The sequence below is a fragment of the Nothoprocta perdicaria genome, unplaced genomic scaffold (assembly GCF_003342845.1).
Source record: "Nothoprocta perdicaria isolate Ctin4 unplaced genomic scaffold, notPer1 scaffold_5, whole genome shotgun sequence".
Lineage (NCBI taxonomy): Eukaryota > Metazoa > Chordata > Aves > Tinamiformes > Tinamidae > Nothoprocta > Nothoprocta perdicaria.
The window spans coordinates 4,065,757-4,080,590 of NW_020455754.1; the positions used below are offsets into that span (position 1 = coordinate 4,065,757).

General features: G+C 43.2%; 1 protein-coding gene across 1 annotated transcript; it reads left to right on the plus strand.

The window, feature by feature from the left end:
* The first annotated feature begins 6,206 nt into the window (after positions 1-6,206).
* BNIP1 (BCL2 interacting protein 1) lies at positions 6,207-11,630 on the plus strand. Its single transcript, XM_026047682.1, has 6 exons — positions 6,207-6,326; positions 6,395-6,487; positions 6,719-6,810; positions 7,306-7,407; positions 8,117-8,235; positions 10,237-11,630. The coding sequence occupies exons 1-6, from the start codon at positions 6,243-6,245 to the stop codon at positions 10,431-10,433; spliced, it is 687 nt and encodes a 228-aa protein (XP_025903467.1). The 5' UTR covers positions 6,207-6,242; the 3' UTR covers positions 10,434-11,630.
* The last annotated feature ends 3,204 nt before the right edge of the window (positions 11,631-14,834 follow it).

Here is a 14,834-nt window from a genome sequence, read left to right on the forward strand (position 1 = left end):
TTTAGCACATGCCAGACATTGTAGCAGGTTTATGCTCCAAGTCGAATAAGAGGAAGCATTTTTTTTTGTAAAGCTATCAGTTTAAGGATTCTTTCTTTCTTTTTAGAATTACCAAATTTTCTTTATTATTCTAAAAAAAGAATAAACAGTAAGCTTTCATTGCATCCATTAACTTGTACATAGCACACATGGCATTAGAGCTAGTGTGCCATATAAGAATTTAATTTTCTGAGCTTAATATAGTATTTAAATGTCTGTGCAAGTAAGAGAAAAAAAAAAGTATATTCTTTGTGCCTTGTATTTTGGAGGGAGAGCTGTCAGAATAAGCTGGTAACGTTTTTGTATGAAGAAAACCCCTGAGGGAAAAACAAGATGTATAGCTGGTAAGATTATAGATTTTAATGTATTTGTTCCAGCTCTTAAAATTTTTGAATGTATATAGGAATATGTTGAAAATGTAGATATATGCCACAGAGTCTATGTATTGTATAAAAGATGGCTCTAGAAAACTTAATTTCGGTACTTTGGCCGGAAGAAAACAAATACTTGCACATTAATGCGATTGTTTATTTTTGTACCAAAGACAAATGCAACTGATATGGCAAACTGCCAGTCTAAGTAAAGTTTTGCACAGCTTATATGATACTGTACTGAATGTAAAAACAAAAGAAAAAAAAAAGAAAAAAAAATTAAAGGTCAGGGTTAGGGATCTTACTGAACTGTGAATTTTTTTGTTTGGGTCCAATTATCTACAGAAGGAGCATTCATACATAACAATATTATTTTGCTGTTCTTGTAGTTCGCTTCCACAGTAGATAAGTTGGTGGCCATCTCGGAGTCTTTAAATCTTTTTTCTCTGCACTTACTGTAGGAGATTTTAATATATTTGGATTTTAGTAAGCTATTGGTAAAATAGTTTTCAACTTTGAGAATTAAAAAAAATATATTTAGCTTGTTGTAGTATACTTCCACCAAACAACCAAAATAAAATTATTTTTATTGTAATGTGTATATATGTAAAGAGAAAAAAGAGCTACAAATATCTAATTCCTTAGTTGCCACTTTTCCAGTTGATGTATTATTATGCATGTGATGTTTCCAAGGATCAACACAGGCTAAAAACAAAACAAAAAAAAATTTATAGACTTTTATATTTTTGTACAGGTATTTCAAAACTAGCTTCTTCAAACTTATATGTGACTTATTCTTGTTAATTCAGTAGTTTCTATGATTGGGGAATATTAACACACAGTTCTTATTTGCTCTTCTGCTAATAAGAGTTGGCTTTGTAGTCAGTGTTAAAGTACAGATTAAAAGCTTTAGCCCTTGATGAGAAAGTCCTTTATCTCAAGGCAAGATCATTCTCTGGTTTCATGGACCCCCCCCCCCGACTTTCCTCCCTATTTTTTCTCACCCTATTTAAAAAAATGACAGAACACTGTTTACTGAAAATAGAAAATACCAAATATTTTCAAATGTAGCTGCTGAAAAAAAAATGCAAAGTCTATGAAGGCTTTCTCCCCACTCCCTTTGGGGTACTTCTCCATTTTGAGTTTGTCTGTTCGTACTGTGATACCTTTTTGTTTATATGTAGATTATTTTTATATCCGAGCGTGTCCTCTAAAAGCGCCCGGCTCAGCGGCGGCGCAGCGAGRGCGGCCGGGGGTGCGCGCCCCTGGCCCCGTGTCTGAATGTGCTGGAAACCCAGAAGGGAGGAGGAGGCCACATACCACTACTGAGCTGTTCAGAAAGGAAAGGCTTTCCTTCCAGAGACTAAACAAATACCCAGGGCAGTTTAGGCAAAACTTCGAAAATCCACTTAAGACTTGCAAAATCCGAGTGGAATTTGGGTGTTTGGGTTTCAGGTGTTTGTGGTGGTGTCGTTCTTGGCGGGAGGTGAGAGTTGGCTGCTTCTCTGCATCGTGGGTCAGTTGTGTTGCGCTCGCAGGCGTTGCTGATGCTGCGGCTATTGCAGAAAAGCGTCCAGCCCGTAAAGCCTCCACAGGGAATGTCTCTTGTGAAGGTAAAGCCGGGTCTGCACCGAGGTTGGAGCAGTGCTGCGCCTCTCTTAGGAACGGCTTAGCACCCTGCTCACATCAGAGAGCTCCTTGGCTTATAGCAAAACCGGGCAGACGCGGTAGCTTTTCTGAATGTTCTGAAAGCAGGTTTGCAATCAGGTAAAAACTTTTGCGACAAATTCAACTGACAAGGTATTAAAAAGCCCCCTTTTTACTGCTCAGGAATGCTGAGCAAATATAACTTTATAGCTTTTTATTTTTGTCTGAAAACCAGAATATGATTTTGGTCTAGCATTTCAAGGTAGAGTTGGAACCTGTAGTGAATTCCATACCTTGCATTTCAGTGTTTTCTATGTATTATWTTAAGTTAAAGCTTTGAAATAGTTGAGCTTTTTAATGTTGACACTTTATTTTGTACCTATTTATATGTATGTATATCTTAGAAAAGCACTTTGTTAAAAAGAAAAAAAAAAAGAAACTGCGTTTTATATGATTCCTGCCACTTGCTGCTAACTCTGGGCTGGTCAGAATGCTGCAGCGATACTTGATATAAATAAAACCTGGCAGTAAAATGTAGAGTAAAGATAAGACCTTTTGCTGGTTTAACTTTATCATAAAGGTGACATAGGCAAGCTGTGCAGCTTTACATTTTAACCAGGGGACTCTGTGGCATTTAAACCGTCTAGAAATGGTTGTACTTTAATGCCAGTAACAATCTGCTTCCTCTAGTGTCATTAAAATATATACATTTAGTGTATACTTATCACAAACAAAAATCTTATAAGGGTATAAAAAACAGCAAATGTACATGTTCTGTTTTTTGGCAATTGTGGCATGCATTTTTGGATGATCTTTAGAGAAAGCCATTTTCTAAAGATTTTCAGTGTCATACATGGTCTGTGGATCTTAATGAAGTCCTGGATTTTTTGTTTGTTTTTGAGTGTAGGCATTGTGAATATTCACTTTTAATCCTATATCCAAAAACAATTACACGTTTTTGATTTAATGCAAACAAAAGCTCTTCCTTTATCTGATACACTGGATTCTCTAGAGTTTGTTTCCATATTAAAGCATGCTGTCCTAACTGCTCTTGTCGAGATCTCATCAGTCTGAATTTAGGTGCCACACTTCTTCAATGGATGGGCTGCTTGTTCTGCTGTACCATGTATGAGTCTTGTCCTTTCCTCTTTCCTTCATGATGGATTCTGATGTGGCTTTATATTGTGCCTTACTTGTACATCTAGAACTAAATGTTTCTCATTCCCCTCGAACTCTTCGACGCCGACCTTTCTGAAAGCAAATCGGAACTTATAAAAGCATCCCGAGGGAAGTTTGGATGGATTTGATTTCAGTTCCTCTCACTAGTAGCTGTTTTGTATTTATATGGAAGACCAGTTTTTGAATGGCCTTGCAAAATCTGGGGGTGCTCACGGAGGGTGTTTTTAAGCCCCAAGCCCCTCTTGCTAACACTTTCCCTTCTGTGATTTATTGATCACATTTGCTGATATTTGTTGAGTACTTTTTTGGGATGGAAGCGAGATAGTTGTAACTAAAGCTCTGTTTAGGTGTGAGTGGGCTGGATTTTCTTACCGTTTAAATCATTGTGATTTAATGAAGCTGCATTACTGTAAAGCTGATGTGAGAGTCGGGTTCTGATGTGTTCCTTTCCCAATTTTTACATAGAGCARACTCTTTTCATACTGAGAAAAGTGGGCCAAGAAAAAGGTAAAAAACAAAAATCTAGAATGAATGAAGGGTCTTTTAACTAACTTAAAAGGAAGGCGACGCTTCTGAAATACACTGATGTCAGTTTGGATTTTGTTGGACAAACGAGATGCCTCCCCTAAAACAATTATCCAATACTTGCCTTCATTAATAAAACAGCTTATTCACACAATGTAAAGAATAAATGTGCTTTTCTTTTCCATAAATCACTTAGAYATAGCTATTTTTTTAAAGCTGCAAAAGGCTTTATCAGGAGAACTTCAAAGGGTTGTATACAAGTTGCCTTCAGCAGAAATAGCAGATGCAAATCTATTCCTCAGACRTGCTTGCTAGTCTTCCTGAAATTCTGTTGAGGCATTAGGTCAATTATGTGATGTGAATGTTAGGGTCTGTATTTGGCCTCGCGACCTGAATTGTGAGAACGCATCTGATCATGATTTCACTTTATTTTTAAGTTAGAGGCTTCAGTTGGAATCCATCTAGTCCCGTGTGCTGCTAGATGTGGTCTTGGCTTAGTGACAYAGCCGGGCGCAGAGCTGAGCTTTATTCTGCTCACCCCAGGGATCGTGTGAAGAACATTTCAGACAGTTACGGTTTTGGTGACTGCTTCTCCTCGTAACTGTACTAAGGGCATTAGTATGTTGAGAAAACAGCACTTCTGAACATCTCCTAACAGAAACTGGGGTTCTGAAATGTCATGGATACAAAATGGCATTGTAGGTTCTATCTTCTTCACAGCATAAAAAAAGTCTCTATCCTCCTCTGATTTACATTTCACAATATGCCATGCTTTTCCCCGCCAATGCTTCGAGCATGCCAAGGTGTGTGCGCACACTGATTTATCCTCAGCCTTTTAGACATTCACGAACTTCCACAAGAGCAAGACCTGGCTACGCATTTATTGTTGTCCTAATGAGCAGTGGAGCTAAAAGTGAAGCAAGAGCTACTTTAAGACACTTTTCATTTAAATTAAAAAAAAAAAAAAAGTAAAATCTTTAGATAACACCAGTGTGATTTTCTTCTTCATTTAAGAATATTCGACACGTAGGTACCTGAATTAATAGAAATTTAGATAAGTCGACTGGCTACAGTAAGAAAACTCCTGGATTGGATTTGGGACTAACAAAAGGAGCCTGACACAATCTTTTGGTTTAAAAAAAAAAAAAAGAACAAGATCTAGTCTGAATCCCCTATCCTAGAATATTTCATCCAAGTCAGATTTCTCATTGTTCGGTATTGTGGTTGAGTGAACTCTTAAGGCTGACGGCACATGCTGACATCGGTGGTGAAAGGCAAGGGGAAAAAAAAAAAAGGCATTTTAAGCCAAAGCTGGCATCCTGCTCTGCCTGTGCTTGGAGTCATGGTTGTAATGCTGTCCTTGATACTCTGTATTCAACTTCCAACTGGAGCTCAGAAAAAATTACCGAAAGTCCCGTCTCTGTCAGAAAATAAAATTACCTTGTTAAGAGCATGATCTGTTAAAGAGTTGCAATGTCTAATGTTGGTTTATAGTCGTGCAGTTTTTCCTTTTTTCTTTTTCCCGAAAAGAGGCACAATTTAACTATTGACTCTGTTTACTCTGTCACCCTTGATCCCTCACACTTCTATTCAGATACAAATTCATCAATGTATGCAACATCCTTTGTAATTTAAAATAAAAATCGTGGAGGAAAACAGAGYAGTCTCAGATGCTTGTGGTCTTGCATGGTGGGGTGCTCCCCTGTGCGCGGGGGCTCCGCGTCGCGCACCCACGTTTTGCACCCACGTTTCGCACCCACGTAGACCCAGGTTTCCCCCCCACAGCGTTGGGCCAGCACTGTGGGCAGCTCGAGGGGCTCCCTCTCTGCAAGATGGGTGCAGGAACACACAGTAATGACTGCACTTGGCCTTTGGTAAGAAAACAACCTGCTTTTTTATTTTATCTTTTTCTTTTCTCCCAGCTCCTAGCAATGGCCAATGCACAGAGCGGCTGGGTGGGCGTTGGAGCCCGCACCGAAAGCCAGCAGGTCCCTTTAGAGGCTCCTGGAAGCGGCTGCGGACACGGTCGCCAGGACACGGTCGCCAGCCCCGGCTGCCAGCGCGAGCCCAGGGCAATGCGGGCAAAATGGAGGGTGTTTGCACACAGAAAGACCTACGTTTGTCCCCCATTTTCCTTGCACGCGAAAGGGAACATGACAGGAATCATTTATTAAGTGGCGTTAGTGATCTGATCAGTTAATCACTAATGCCGATAAGGGAAATGAGAAAAAAAAAAAAAAGAAGGTCCCTATGCGGGGGAGCCGAACGGCTCGCCGATCAGCGCCATTTTAGCCCTGCGGCGACTGCCTCTCTCGGTCCCCGCGCGGGGCTGGATCTGCCACGCGGCTCCCGCGCGGGGCGAGGCCGAAGGCGCCGGGCAGGCCCRGCTCCCCGGTGCCGCCGTCGTGGCCCGGCCCGGCCCGGTTCCGCCGGCCCAGCAGGCGGCGCCCGAGCGAGCGCGACGCGGCCTCTGCTCCCAAGATGGCGGCGGGCGGCGCGGTACCCCTGCGGGTCTGCAACCAGGAGATCGTCAGGTTCGACCTGGAGATCAAGGCGGCCGTGCAGGTAACGGCGGCGGTCCCGCTGCGCTGCGCTCCCCGCCGGGCCCCGCTCAGCGCGCCGTTCCCTTGCAGGACATCCGGGACTGCCCGGGGCCGCTGAGCGCCCTCACCGAGCTCAACGCCGCCGTGAAGGAGAAGTTCCAGCAGCTGCGCAGCCGCCTCCAGGTGAGGCTGCCGCGGCCCTCCCCGCCGCCCCGGAGGCGCCGCAAGCCCTTTGGGGGGGCAGTTGTCGCCCCTCGGGAAGAGCCGCAGGRCCGAGGGCGCCCCGGCTGCGGGCAAGGCGGTGGCGGTGCGAACTTTGGTGTCGGCTCCTTCCTGCCCCGAGGAGGGGACGGGGTGACTCGCAGGTGGTGGCAGCAGTTGATCAGGTTTCCCTGTCTCTGCCTTCCCTCCAAGGAGCTTGAGCAGATGGCCAAGGAGCAAGACAAAGAATCGGARAAGCAAGCCTTGCTGATGGAGGTGGAGAACCATAAGAAGCAAATGCTGAGGTGCGTCGGGCAGCGGGTGCTGCTTACAGGGCCCTCCCCAAGGGAGAGGTAAATCTAGAGGTGCTGGGCTCTCGCGCAGCAGCTGTTGGATCCTGCTTTGCAAACGTGGTTGCTGGCACAAAGCCGCTTTGCCCAGGATCATGGGAGCTGCTCAGTAGGKGTGGGACGAGGTCTCCTCATTCCCTCTGTCCTGCCCGTGACCCTAGTCATGGTCTTTTGGGTTGGATCCCCTTGGAGCTGTGCAGGCATCTAAGGCAGTGGCTCAGGAGCATGTTTGTTGATAGCTCACACCGTATCCTTCGTTCTCTTGCCCCATAAAAGATAGACACAGGAGAAGTGACCAAAGGAAACTGCATGGTTATTCCGTGGTGTAACGTATAGTTCATGTATGTGTGCAGGGCGTTCAGTTAGGGTAGTTCCTCTGTGAAAAWTTTTGTTTTAGCTTGCAAAGTGTTACTGTGTGTGAGGTACCACGTTGTGCCCTTATCATTTCAGCAACCAGGCAGCTTGGAGAAAGGCCAATCTAGCGTGCAAAATTGCCATTGACAACTCTGAGAAAGATCAGCTGCTGCAGGGAAGAGACACCCTGAGACAAAGGTATGAAACCTCTCTATAACTTGAAAACAGATTTAAACAGTAGAGGTGATATTCACTAGTTCTAAAAGGAAAAATGTGTTATATTAAAGTTATCTGATTGTATTTGGACAGATTTTTTGTGAGTGCATTTGGCTTTTGTGTAGGTTTTGAAGTGTTAAGGATGATAATAATTGTACATTTTTTTCATGTGGACCCATCTGTGCAGAAAAGTAAAGATAGCCTTCAAGTTATTTGCAACATTTTTTTTTATGTTAATCCAATCAGATACATAAATAAGTAAGAGAGCATTTTCCCGTCTGTTTTCACGTGCAGAGCTGGATTAAGTTCATAAAACGAGCGTATTGAAAAGTTGGYTTATTGTGAAGCAGCAGAAGTCCAAGAAAACAAAAGTGGTATTGATGCTTTTTGTGCCGCTTTATGAAGTGGTATACTGAAGGATTAATAATTAGTGAAATATGAGTCCATGAGATTCTCAGCCACTGCCTAATGGTTCTTTTGGGTCATGATTTTAGCATTTTAATACTTAGTGACAAGAATGAATACATACCTTATTTCTCATGCAGTGATAAAATCTCCCTCTGTCTTTTGTATGTTGTTGGGGATGTGTTCTGCAAGCTCTGTTCTTACCTCCCTGTCAGCAACACTTCTCTGCAATACCCAGAGACATAATTTTGTTCTTTCCTCCTTTATTTTTTCCTTCCCCTTTCAGAAAGACTACAAAGGAGAGTCTGGCAGAGAGTGCAAGCAACATCACAGAGAGTCTGATGGGCATTAGTAGGATGATGTCCCAGCAAGTCCAGCAAAGCGAGGAGACCGTGCAGACCCTAGGTACAGGTGTAATTTGGGTGTTTGGTTGTGGATTGAATCATGGAATTGTCTTGGAACATGGAAGTTCTGTTAGGAGGGGCAGAGACACACTGCCAAGGTGTGGAGCACAGTGAAAAGTTGGCCTGCTAATTCCAAACTTAATAGGATGATAACTAAAGAAGTGTCCAGCAGAACTCCTCTAACACTTGGATAGAAACTGAAAATAATGATGGCATATTGCCTAGAAGTGTTTGCTGGACTGTCTTTCATGATGTTTTTCTTGGCCCTCAAGTAAACAAGAGGGGACAGGAAGAACAGCCCTGGTTTAGTTCTGTRTAAAAGTGTAAAGGAGAGTGACTTTCTGCAGCGTGAGGAGCGCACTTGCTCCGCGCACTTGTCCTGGCAGGTATGTAGCAGGAGAAAGGACAATAAAAGCCTAAGTACAGGCCTGCACATGGAGRAAACTTAGTACATGTGGAAGACGGGTTCTACCCAGTCTGCAGCTGGGATGGCTAAGAGGTGGGGACCAAATAACTTGAAGCTAAAGTCACTTGCTCTGTCAGCAGAGCATCAGGGACGGCGCGACCCACATGCAKCCCTGCGCTTTAGCTTGGGTTCCTAGGACAGTAACTCAAGGGGCTTGTTGAAACTGGTAATTTATTAACCATTTACAAGTTAGAGCTGCATTGCTTGGGATGTGCTTGTGGGCAGAAGAGAAAATAGTGTAAAGTTTAAATAAAGCAGTTTCCCCCCCTCCTTTTTTTTTCCRACCTTCCTCCCCCACCATCTGAGGATGGCAGCTGGGCACAGTTTGTTCGTGGAGAAGTAGCATGTTTCTTCTCCTATTAAAAATGACAGTTTGGCAGTCACTTTGTTTCTGGCTGAACAGCACTTGGAGTTTATCAAGGAAAGAACTATCAAAAATCTTATACAKAATCCAGCTGTGGCTAAGTCAGTAGTTGGAATTATCCTTTTTTAGAGTGAGTCCTTTCTCAGGATGCAGTGAATACATACAGCTGTGAAGCAGCAAAGCTCTACTTTATCAATGAGAAGCAAAAGGTTTTCTATTTTGGAGAATATTTAAATATTCAAAATCTCTCTTTAAGAAGGGATGTCATGGTTTGCAAAACCTTCACATAAGCATTTCTACTATACTTGTCTTTGCGAACAAGACAACTTACTTGGAGTTTGACCTTTCTTTAGTCATTTAGTTCAATAAAGAGTGATTTGCCTCCCTTCACTCCCATTCAGGATATACATTCTGTAATGCAAGACAAAGGGTATTCCTGGGCTTTTGATTTTTGCCATTTAGTAATTTGAAAGAGGGAAGGCAGGGATTGCTGGGTGTTGGTTTTATTTGTTACAAAATAATGTTGGCAGGGATGCATCTTCTGTGCTGCTTTTTGGCATATTCTCAAATTCTCTCTTTACTTGACACCAGTTAATATGTTTTTCCACTAGTTGATTTCATCTTGTTCACTTGGAAGAATCAAAAGAACTGTTAGTTGTACTTGTCAAAATATTAACAGAAAAAAAAAAAGCCTTGAACCTGACAGTTAGGGATTCATACTACTCCTTGCTGCCTTTTCAAGCTCTGTAAAGCCCCAAGAGGACCCTAATTGAGAGTTCTGGCTTGGGGTGAGCGTTTCAGTTGTGCTCAAATGCTGACCTGCCTTGCTGCTGCTAAAACCAGGCCCATCTCTTACACTGGTGGTTCTAGCTCTGTTCTTACTTCAGTCAGCTTCCACAGAGCTCCTAGGTAACCCTGACTTCATTAAAGATGTGAACTAGATTTGATCAAAGAAGCTGAAGAAGTAAAGATCTAGTAGCAGGACGTGAGAGCTTTAATCCATCAGTACTARTGAGTGGTGAAAGGTCCTGCTTGAGCTTGGTCTACACTTGTCTTAGTCTTAAGTTATTCTTACTCACTAGGATCTCAGTGGCACTGTCTGCATCAGCAAATTCTATGTGCTTATTTCATTTGTCAGGTATTTTTGAAGTATATTTTTTCCCTTATTTCAGCCAATTCTTCACGAACCATCCTGGAAGCAAATGAAGAATTTAAATCCATGTCTGGGACAATTCAGTTGGGAAGAAAGCTAATAACGAAGTACAACCGCAGGGAACTGACAGACAAGCTCCTCATCTTTCTCGCCCTTGCCTTATTCCTGGCCACCGTGCTCTATATTTTGAAGAAAAGACTCTTTCCTTTTTTGTAAAAGCCCAAAGCTCTTACTGAACTATTACGAAATATCGGGGATGGTGTAATAATGGCAAGGCTTACAGCAGAAGGGACATGGCAATAGCTGGAAGAGCATTCGAGCAGGCATGATTTTATACTGACTAATTGGAGTATGAGACCTGCCTTAGAAGAACTTAAATGAGCACAAATCAGGGAGGAGCAGTTAAATTGAGATGTGGAAAGAAGAAACCCTCACCTGCTGCAGTCTTGGGAACTGRATACGCGCCTGATGAAGCAGGCACTCCGCGGTGCCAGTCTGAAACTTGTCCCTTTCTGCCGTTCTGCAATGAAGGGCGGTTTCGCCTTTGACTTGGACTGGAAGTTGCATAGACGTCTGTATGTAACTGGAAGGTGCTGAGAACTAAAGGATGGGAGACAAACTCATGTGCATTCCACTAATAAACTATTTATTATATCAACATTACTCAGTTTTGTTTTAAAAAAATATAGTAGGCTAACAGAACCTGAATAACTTCTGTAAGTTCTGTTTAACACTCATAGCAGCAGGTGCTTATGAAATGATTTTTCTAAGATCATAAYGTACATGTAGCCTGGGTGTGCTCATACCTGGCCTTGAAGGGCTGTGACCAAAGGAAGAGTGCAGACCCCTTCTACCACTATTAATTCATGCAGTATATTTATAAAGTTACACTCTTGATCTCTTAGAATCTTTAGTCTTTTTAGTGCTTTTTTTTGAATAAAATTCCACTTAGCACTTCATATTTGCAGAATACTGACAAGTTGCATACTTGATTTTTTTTCTTATTTATACAGATGCTCTTCTTGCAGTCAGTAAAATCTTCAGCAGTAATTGCTTTGTGTGTCTTTTGTGCTGAAGCGATGAGTGCCTGTTTTGCTTTGATAACCTGAATGGTAACGTGCCACACTCATGTGGCACCTTGCAAGCACCCAAAGAACTTTTAAGAACTGCAGTGTTCTTAAAACTGATGTTGCCTGCTCCTAGGAAGGAAGTTGTCTGTTTTACATGCAGATTGACTGGTTCTGTTAATGAAATTCTGACAGAAGTTTTAGAAATATTCTTAGTTAATAATGTGAAGTTATTTTTTAAAATGTGTTCTGGAATGGATCTGAAGAAATATGTCATCAAGTAAACATCAATATTTAAATTCATTGGGAATTGGAGGGCAAGTTGTTTGTGTAGTTTAGGTTCCCACTGATAGATCTGGAGAGGAGAGGTGACTGCCTCTGGTGGATTAGCTCATCCTTGTAGTTCTCCTTTGCCATCTTGTCAATAGGCACAATTTACCATTTTGCCAGCTGTGCAGGTAACTCTGCACCTAACCAGTAAAGATGGATTTTTTTAATCTAGCTCCAAAAAGAGAGACTTTTGCCTGAAGAGCTTTGGCCCATTCCTCCTGATGTAGCACAGGGGCCTAGGAGGGCTTCCAGCACGGCCTTCTGTCCCGCAGAGGGCAGCAGTGCAAATGTGTMACGAAAGTCCAGTGATCCCAGATTAAAGAGAACGTTTTTCTGTATCCTTTATTTGTGTATCCTTTATTTGGCATTTGAGTGCATCCTTTCTCAGTGACACCTTACACAGAAATTGAAATAAAGCAAGAAAGTGCGTGTTATATTGTTGCGTATTACAGGAATTTTTCTCCCTAAGAAAAGATGCTACGGAAAGTTGACATGTTGACAGAAACCCTGCTCCACGACTCCTGTTCCTAGGCCACCCATGGCAGCCTTGTTTTATTTTTTCAGCTAGTTTTGAGGAAAAGCGGCTTGTCTTTTTCAAATGCAGAGCCTGCAGGTAGTCAAAAACTAGTGGCTTATATTTCCTCACTCATGAGGATGCAGTTTAAAAATAGGTCTCCACTAATGCCTGAAGATGCTGGAACGCTAAGYGGATGGGGCGATGGTGTCGGCAGTGATGGGGCGCAAGCAGCCGCAGGAGGTTTCACTTGTGCTCTCTCTGCTACGTACTCCATTCAGAATATGGACAACCTCTGAAAACAGAAGTAGCCTTCTCACCATGGTAGGAACTTCGGTGAATTTTGCTTTGGTCTTTTGGAATGGGGATTACAATGTAGCAATTGGGAGGATTTAAAAAAAAAAAAAAAAAAAAAAAACTTTAAACCCTTTGATGAACGTGTTGTTTTTGCACTGTTCTCATCTGGTTACTGAAATTYTAGCTTTTAGACCTTGACTGGCTGGAAACCCCAAGAACAAAAAGCAGCTGTCAGGGACCTTCAAAGACCAAATATTCTGTCATGTCAGAACTTAATTTAAAAAAAGAAAACCTCCTCAAGTCTTTTGTGACTATCATTTCTGCATAAGGTGATTTTAAATTTGCAGTCCTGAAAGGGGAAATAATTTAAAAAATAATAATAATAAAAAAAGCTGAGAACAACCTTCCCCCAGCCCCAGCAGGTCCTTTGGTGCTAGAGCTGCCCCTGCCACAGGTGCTGTCAATTCACCACTCAGGCCCAACACAAATCAGCAGGGAGGGGGTGGCTCCAGCTGTTTGCTTTTGGGGAGAAAGGCAGCAGATTTGGTGGGGCTTTGGTTGGATATGAGCTGCACCTGAGGAGGGTGGAGGAAGTAGCTTGTCTGTGGCCTGGTGTCTGCAGCTCCTGCATCCAAAGGTAGGTTTGTGTTTAATCTTTTCTATAACTGGAGCAGTTTGGTGTGGAGGGGGTTGTTTCTGTTTTTCATATCTGATATTGGGGTTATTTGTTGTGTTTTGTGCCTTTTGGGAGGTTGTTGCTGCCTGGGTGACCTGGTCACCCTCTCTGAGGGTGAAGGTGGCATTTGAACTGTGCAGGACGGTGTATCTCAGTCTCTTGTGGTACCCCTCAGTTTTGTGAGGTAAAAAGTACAAACCGACGCCTTGGAGATGTGTTGGAAGGGTTGTCCAAGCCCCTGCACCCTCTGGTCTGCTCCGAGGAGAGCAGCAGGCACTAACTACCACAGGAGACAAGATGGTGGCGCCCACCTGCTGYGCGCCTGGGCACTGAGGCGAGGCAGGAGCAGGTGGTGTGGAGGGAGCCCTAGCACGAAAAAGAGGGGGCTGTGGAGACAGATTCAGTGCTGGGCCGTGGCCCACGAGGGCCACTGTGTTCTCGATGGGGGCCACCTTGTGGTGGTTGCGATTGAACGTAAGCCTGAAGGAAAAAAATGGAATGGTTCTAGTTTAAAATGTGTTTTAGTTTTAAATGTGTTTTAACATTCAGCGTAACTGGATGGAAGAGACATATCGTGATTAGTAGTTATTTGGAATCTGTTATACTGTTCACAGGTGTGGAAATATTACAAGAGGATTCTCTATAGGAAAACAAATGTGTGGCTTTCCCCTTTTCTCTTTTTCCTTCCTTTTCTCCCCCTAAGAATCGAGGGGAAGTTAAGCACCCATTTCCATTTCTCCTTTGGAAATGCTTTCCGCATAACTGGCTCTACCAAATCAGGAGGGTTAATTCATAGCTCGGGAGCTTCTAAAAATGTCTCCATGAAGCACGGCYGCTATCGTGAGCCGGGCAGCGAGGACTAGATGATCTCTAGAGGTCCCTTCCAACCTTGAAGTTTCTGYGACTAGCCCGGTGGCACATGTGGCCCGGCCGCAGCGTCCCCGAGGAGAACCGGTGCACATTTTGCCTTGCCTCAGTGTTTTCAATAGCACAGGCTCACAAGATTAGAGGTTTTACACGAGTATTTTAAGGAGACGCTGTGTCTTGGTACTTCCACACTGCTGTAACATGCAGCAAGCCCTTTGCAAGGTGCCTGCCTGATTGCCTCRTTCCTGGTGTTCGAAGGTGGAATAAGGTGTCCCCAAACAAGCAGCACGTGCTTTGTACCGCAGGCAAACGCCTCGCGGTGCTGCTGAACCGCCGAGGCAGCCGCCGCATGGGCAGCTCCTGAGCCTGGGGTGTGAATGTCCTCCAGCCCCTGCCCAACTCCCTTTCATTGCTGAGGGACCAAAGCACATCTTTATTCGTGGTAGCTACTGAGAAATGAATAGATTTGCGATAACACATAGGCTTTCTCAAGCATGGAAATTTTAACGTCAGTTTATTACAGAATAATGCTTTTTGTGCTAAAAATGTGCTTTTATGGTGAGATTTGATGGCTGTGGTATGTGTTGCTGATCTAGAAACATACAAGTAGGCTAGCGTAACTAAAGCCCAACTTGATGCCCTCCCGTGTAAAGAAAGTCCGAGGAATGGCTGGGGATCTTTATGCACTTGATTAAGTTGGTGCTGCCCTTTCACGTGCTCTCTAGCACAATCTCTGCTGAATTCAGCAGTGATGCAACATGCATCACTGATGCAACAGAATAAAAAAAGAGAAACAGATCCAGGGACTGTTATGCGCTTTTTACCTGTTTAAATTGTTTTCCTTCTCCACGAAGACATGTTAGTAT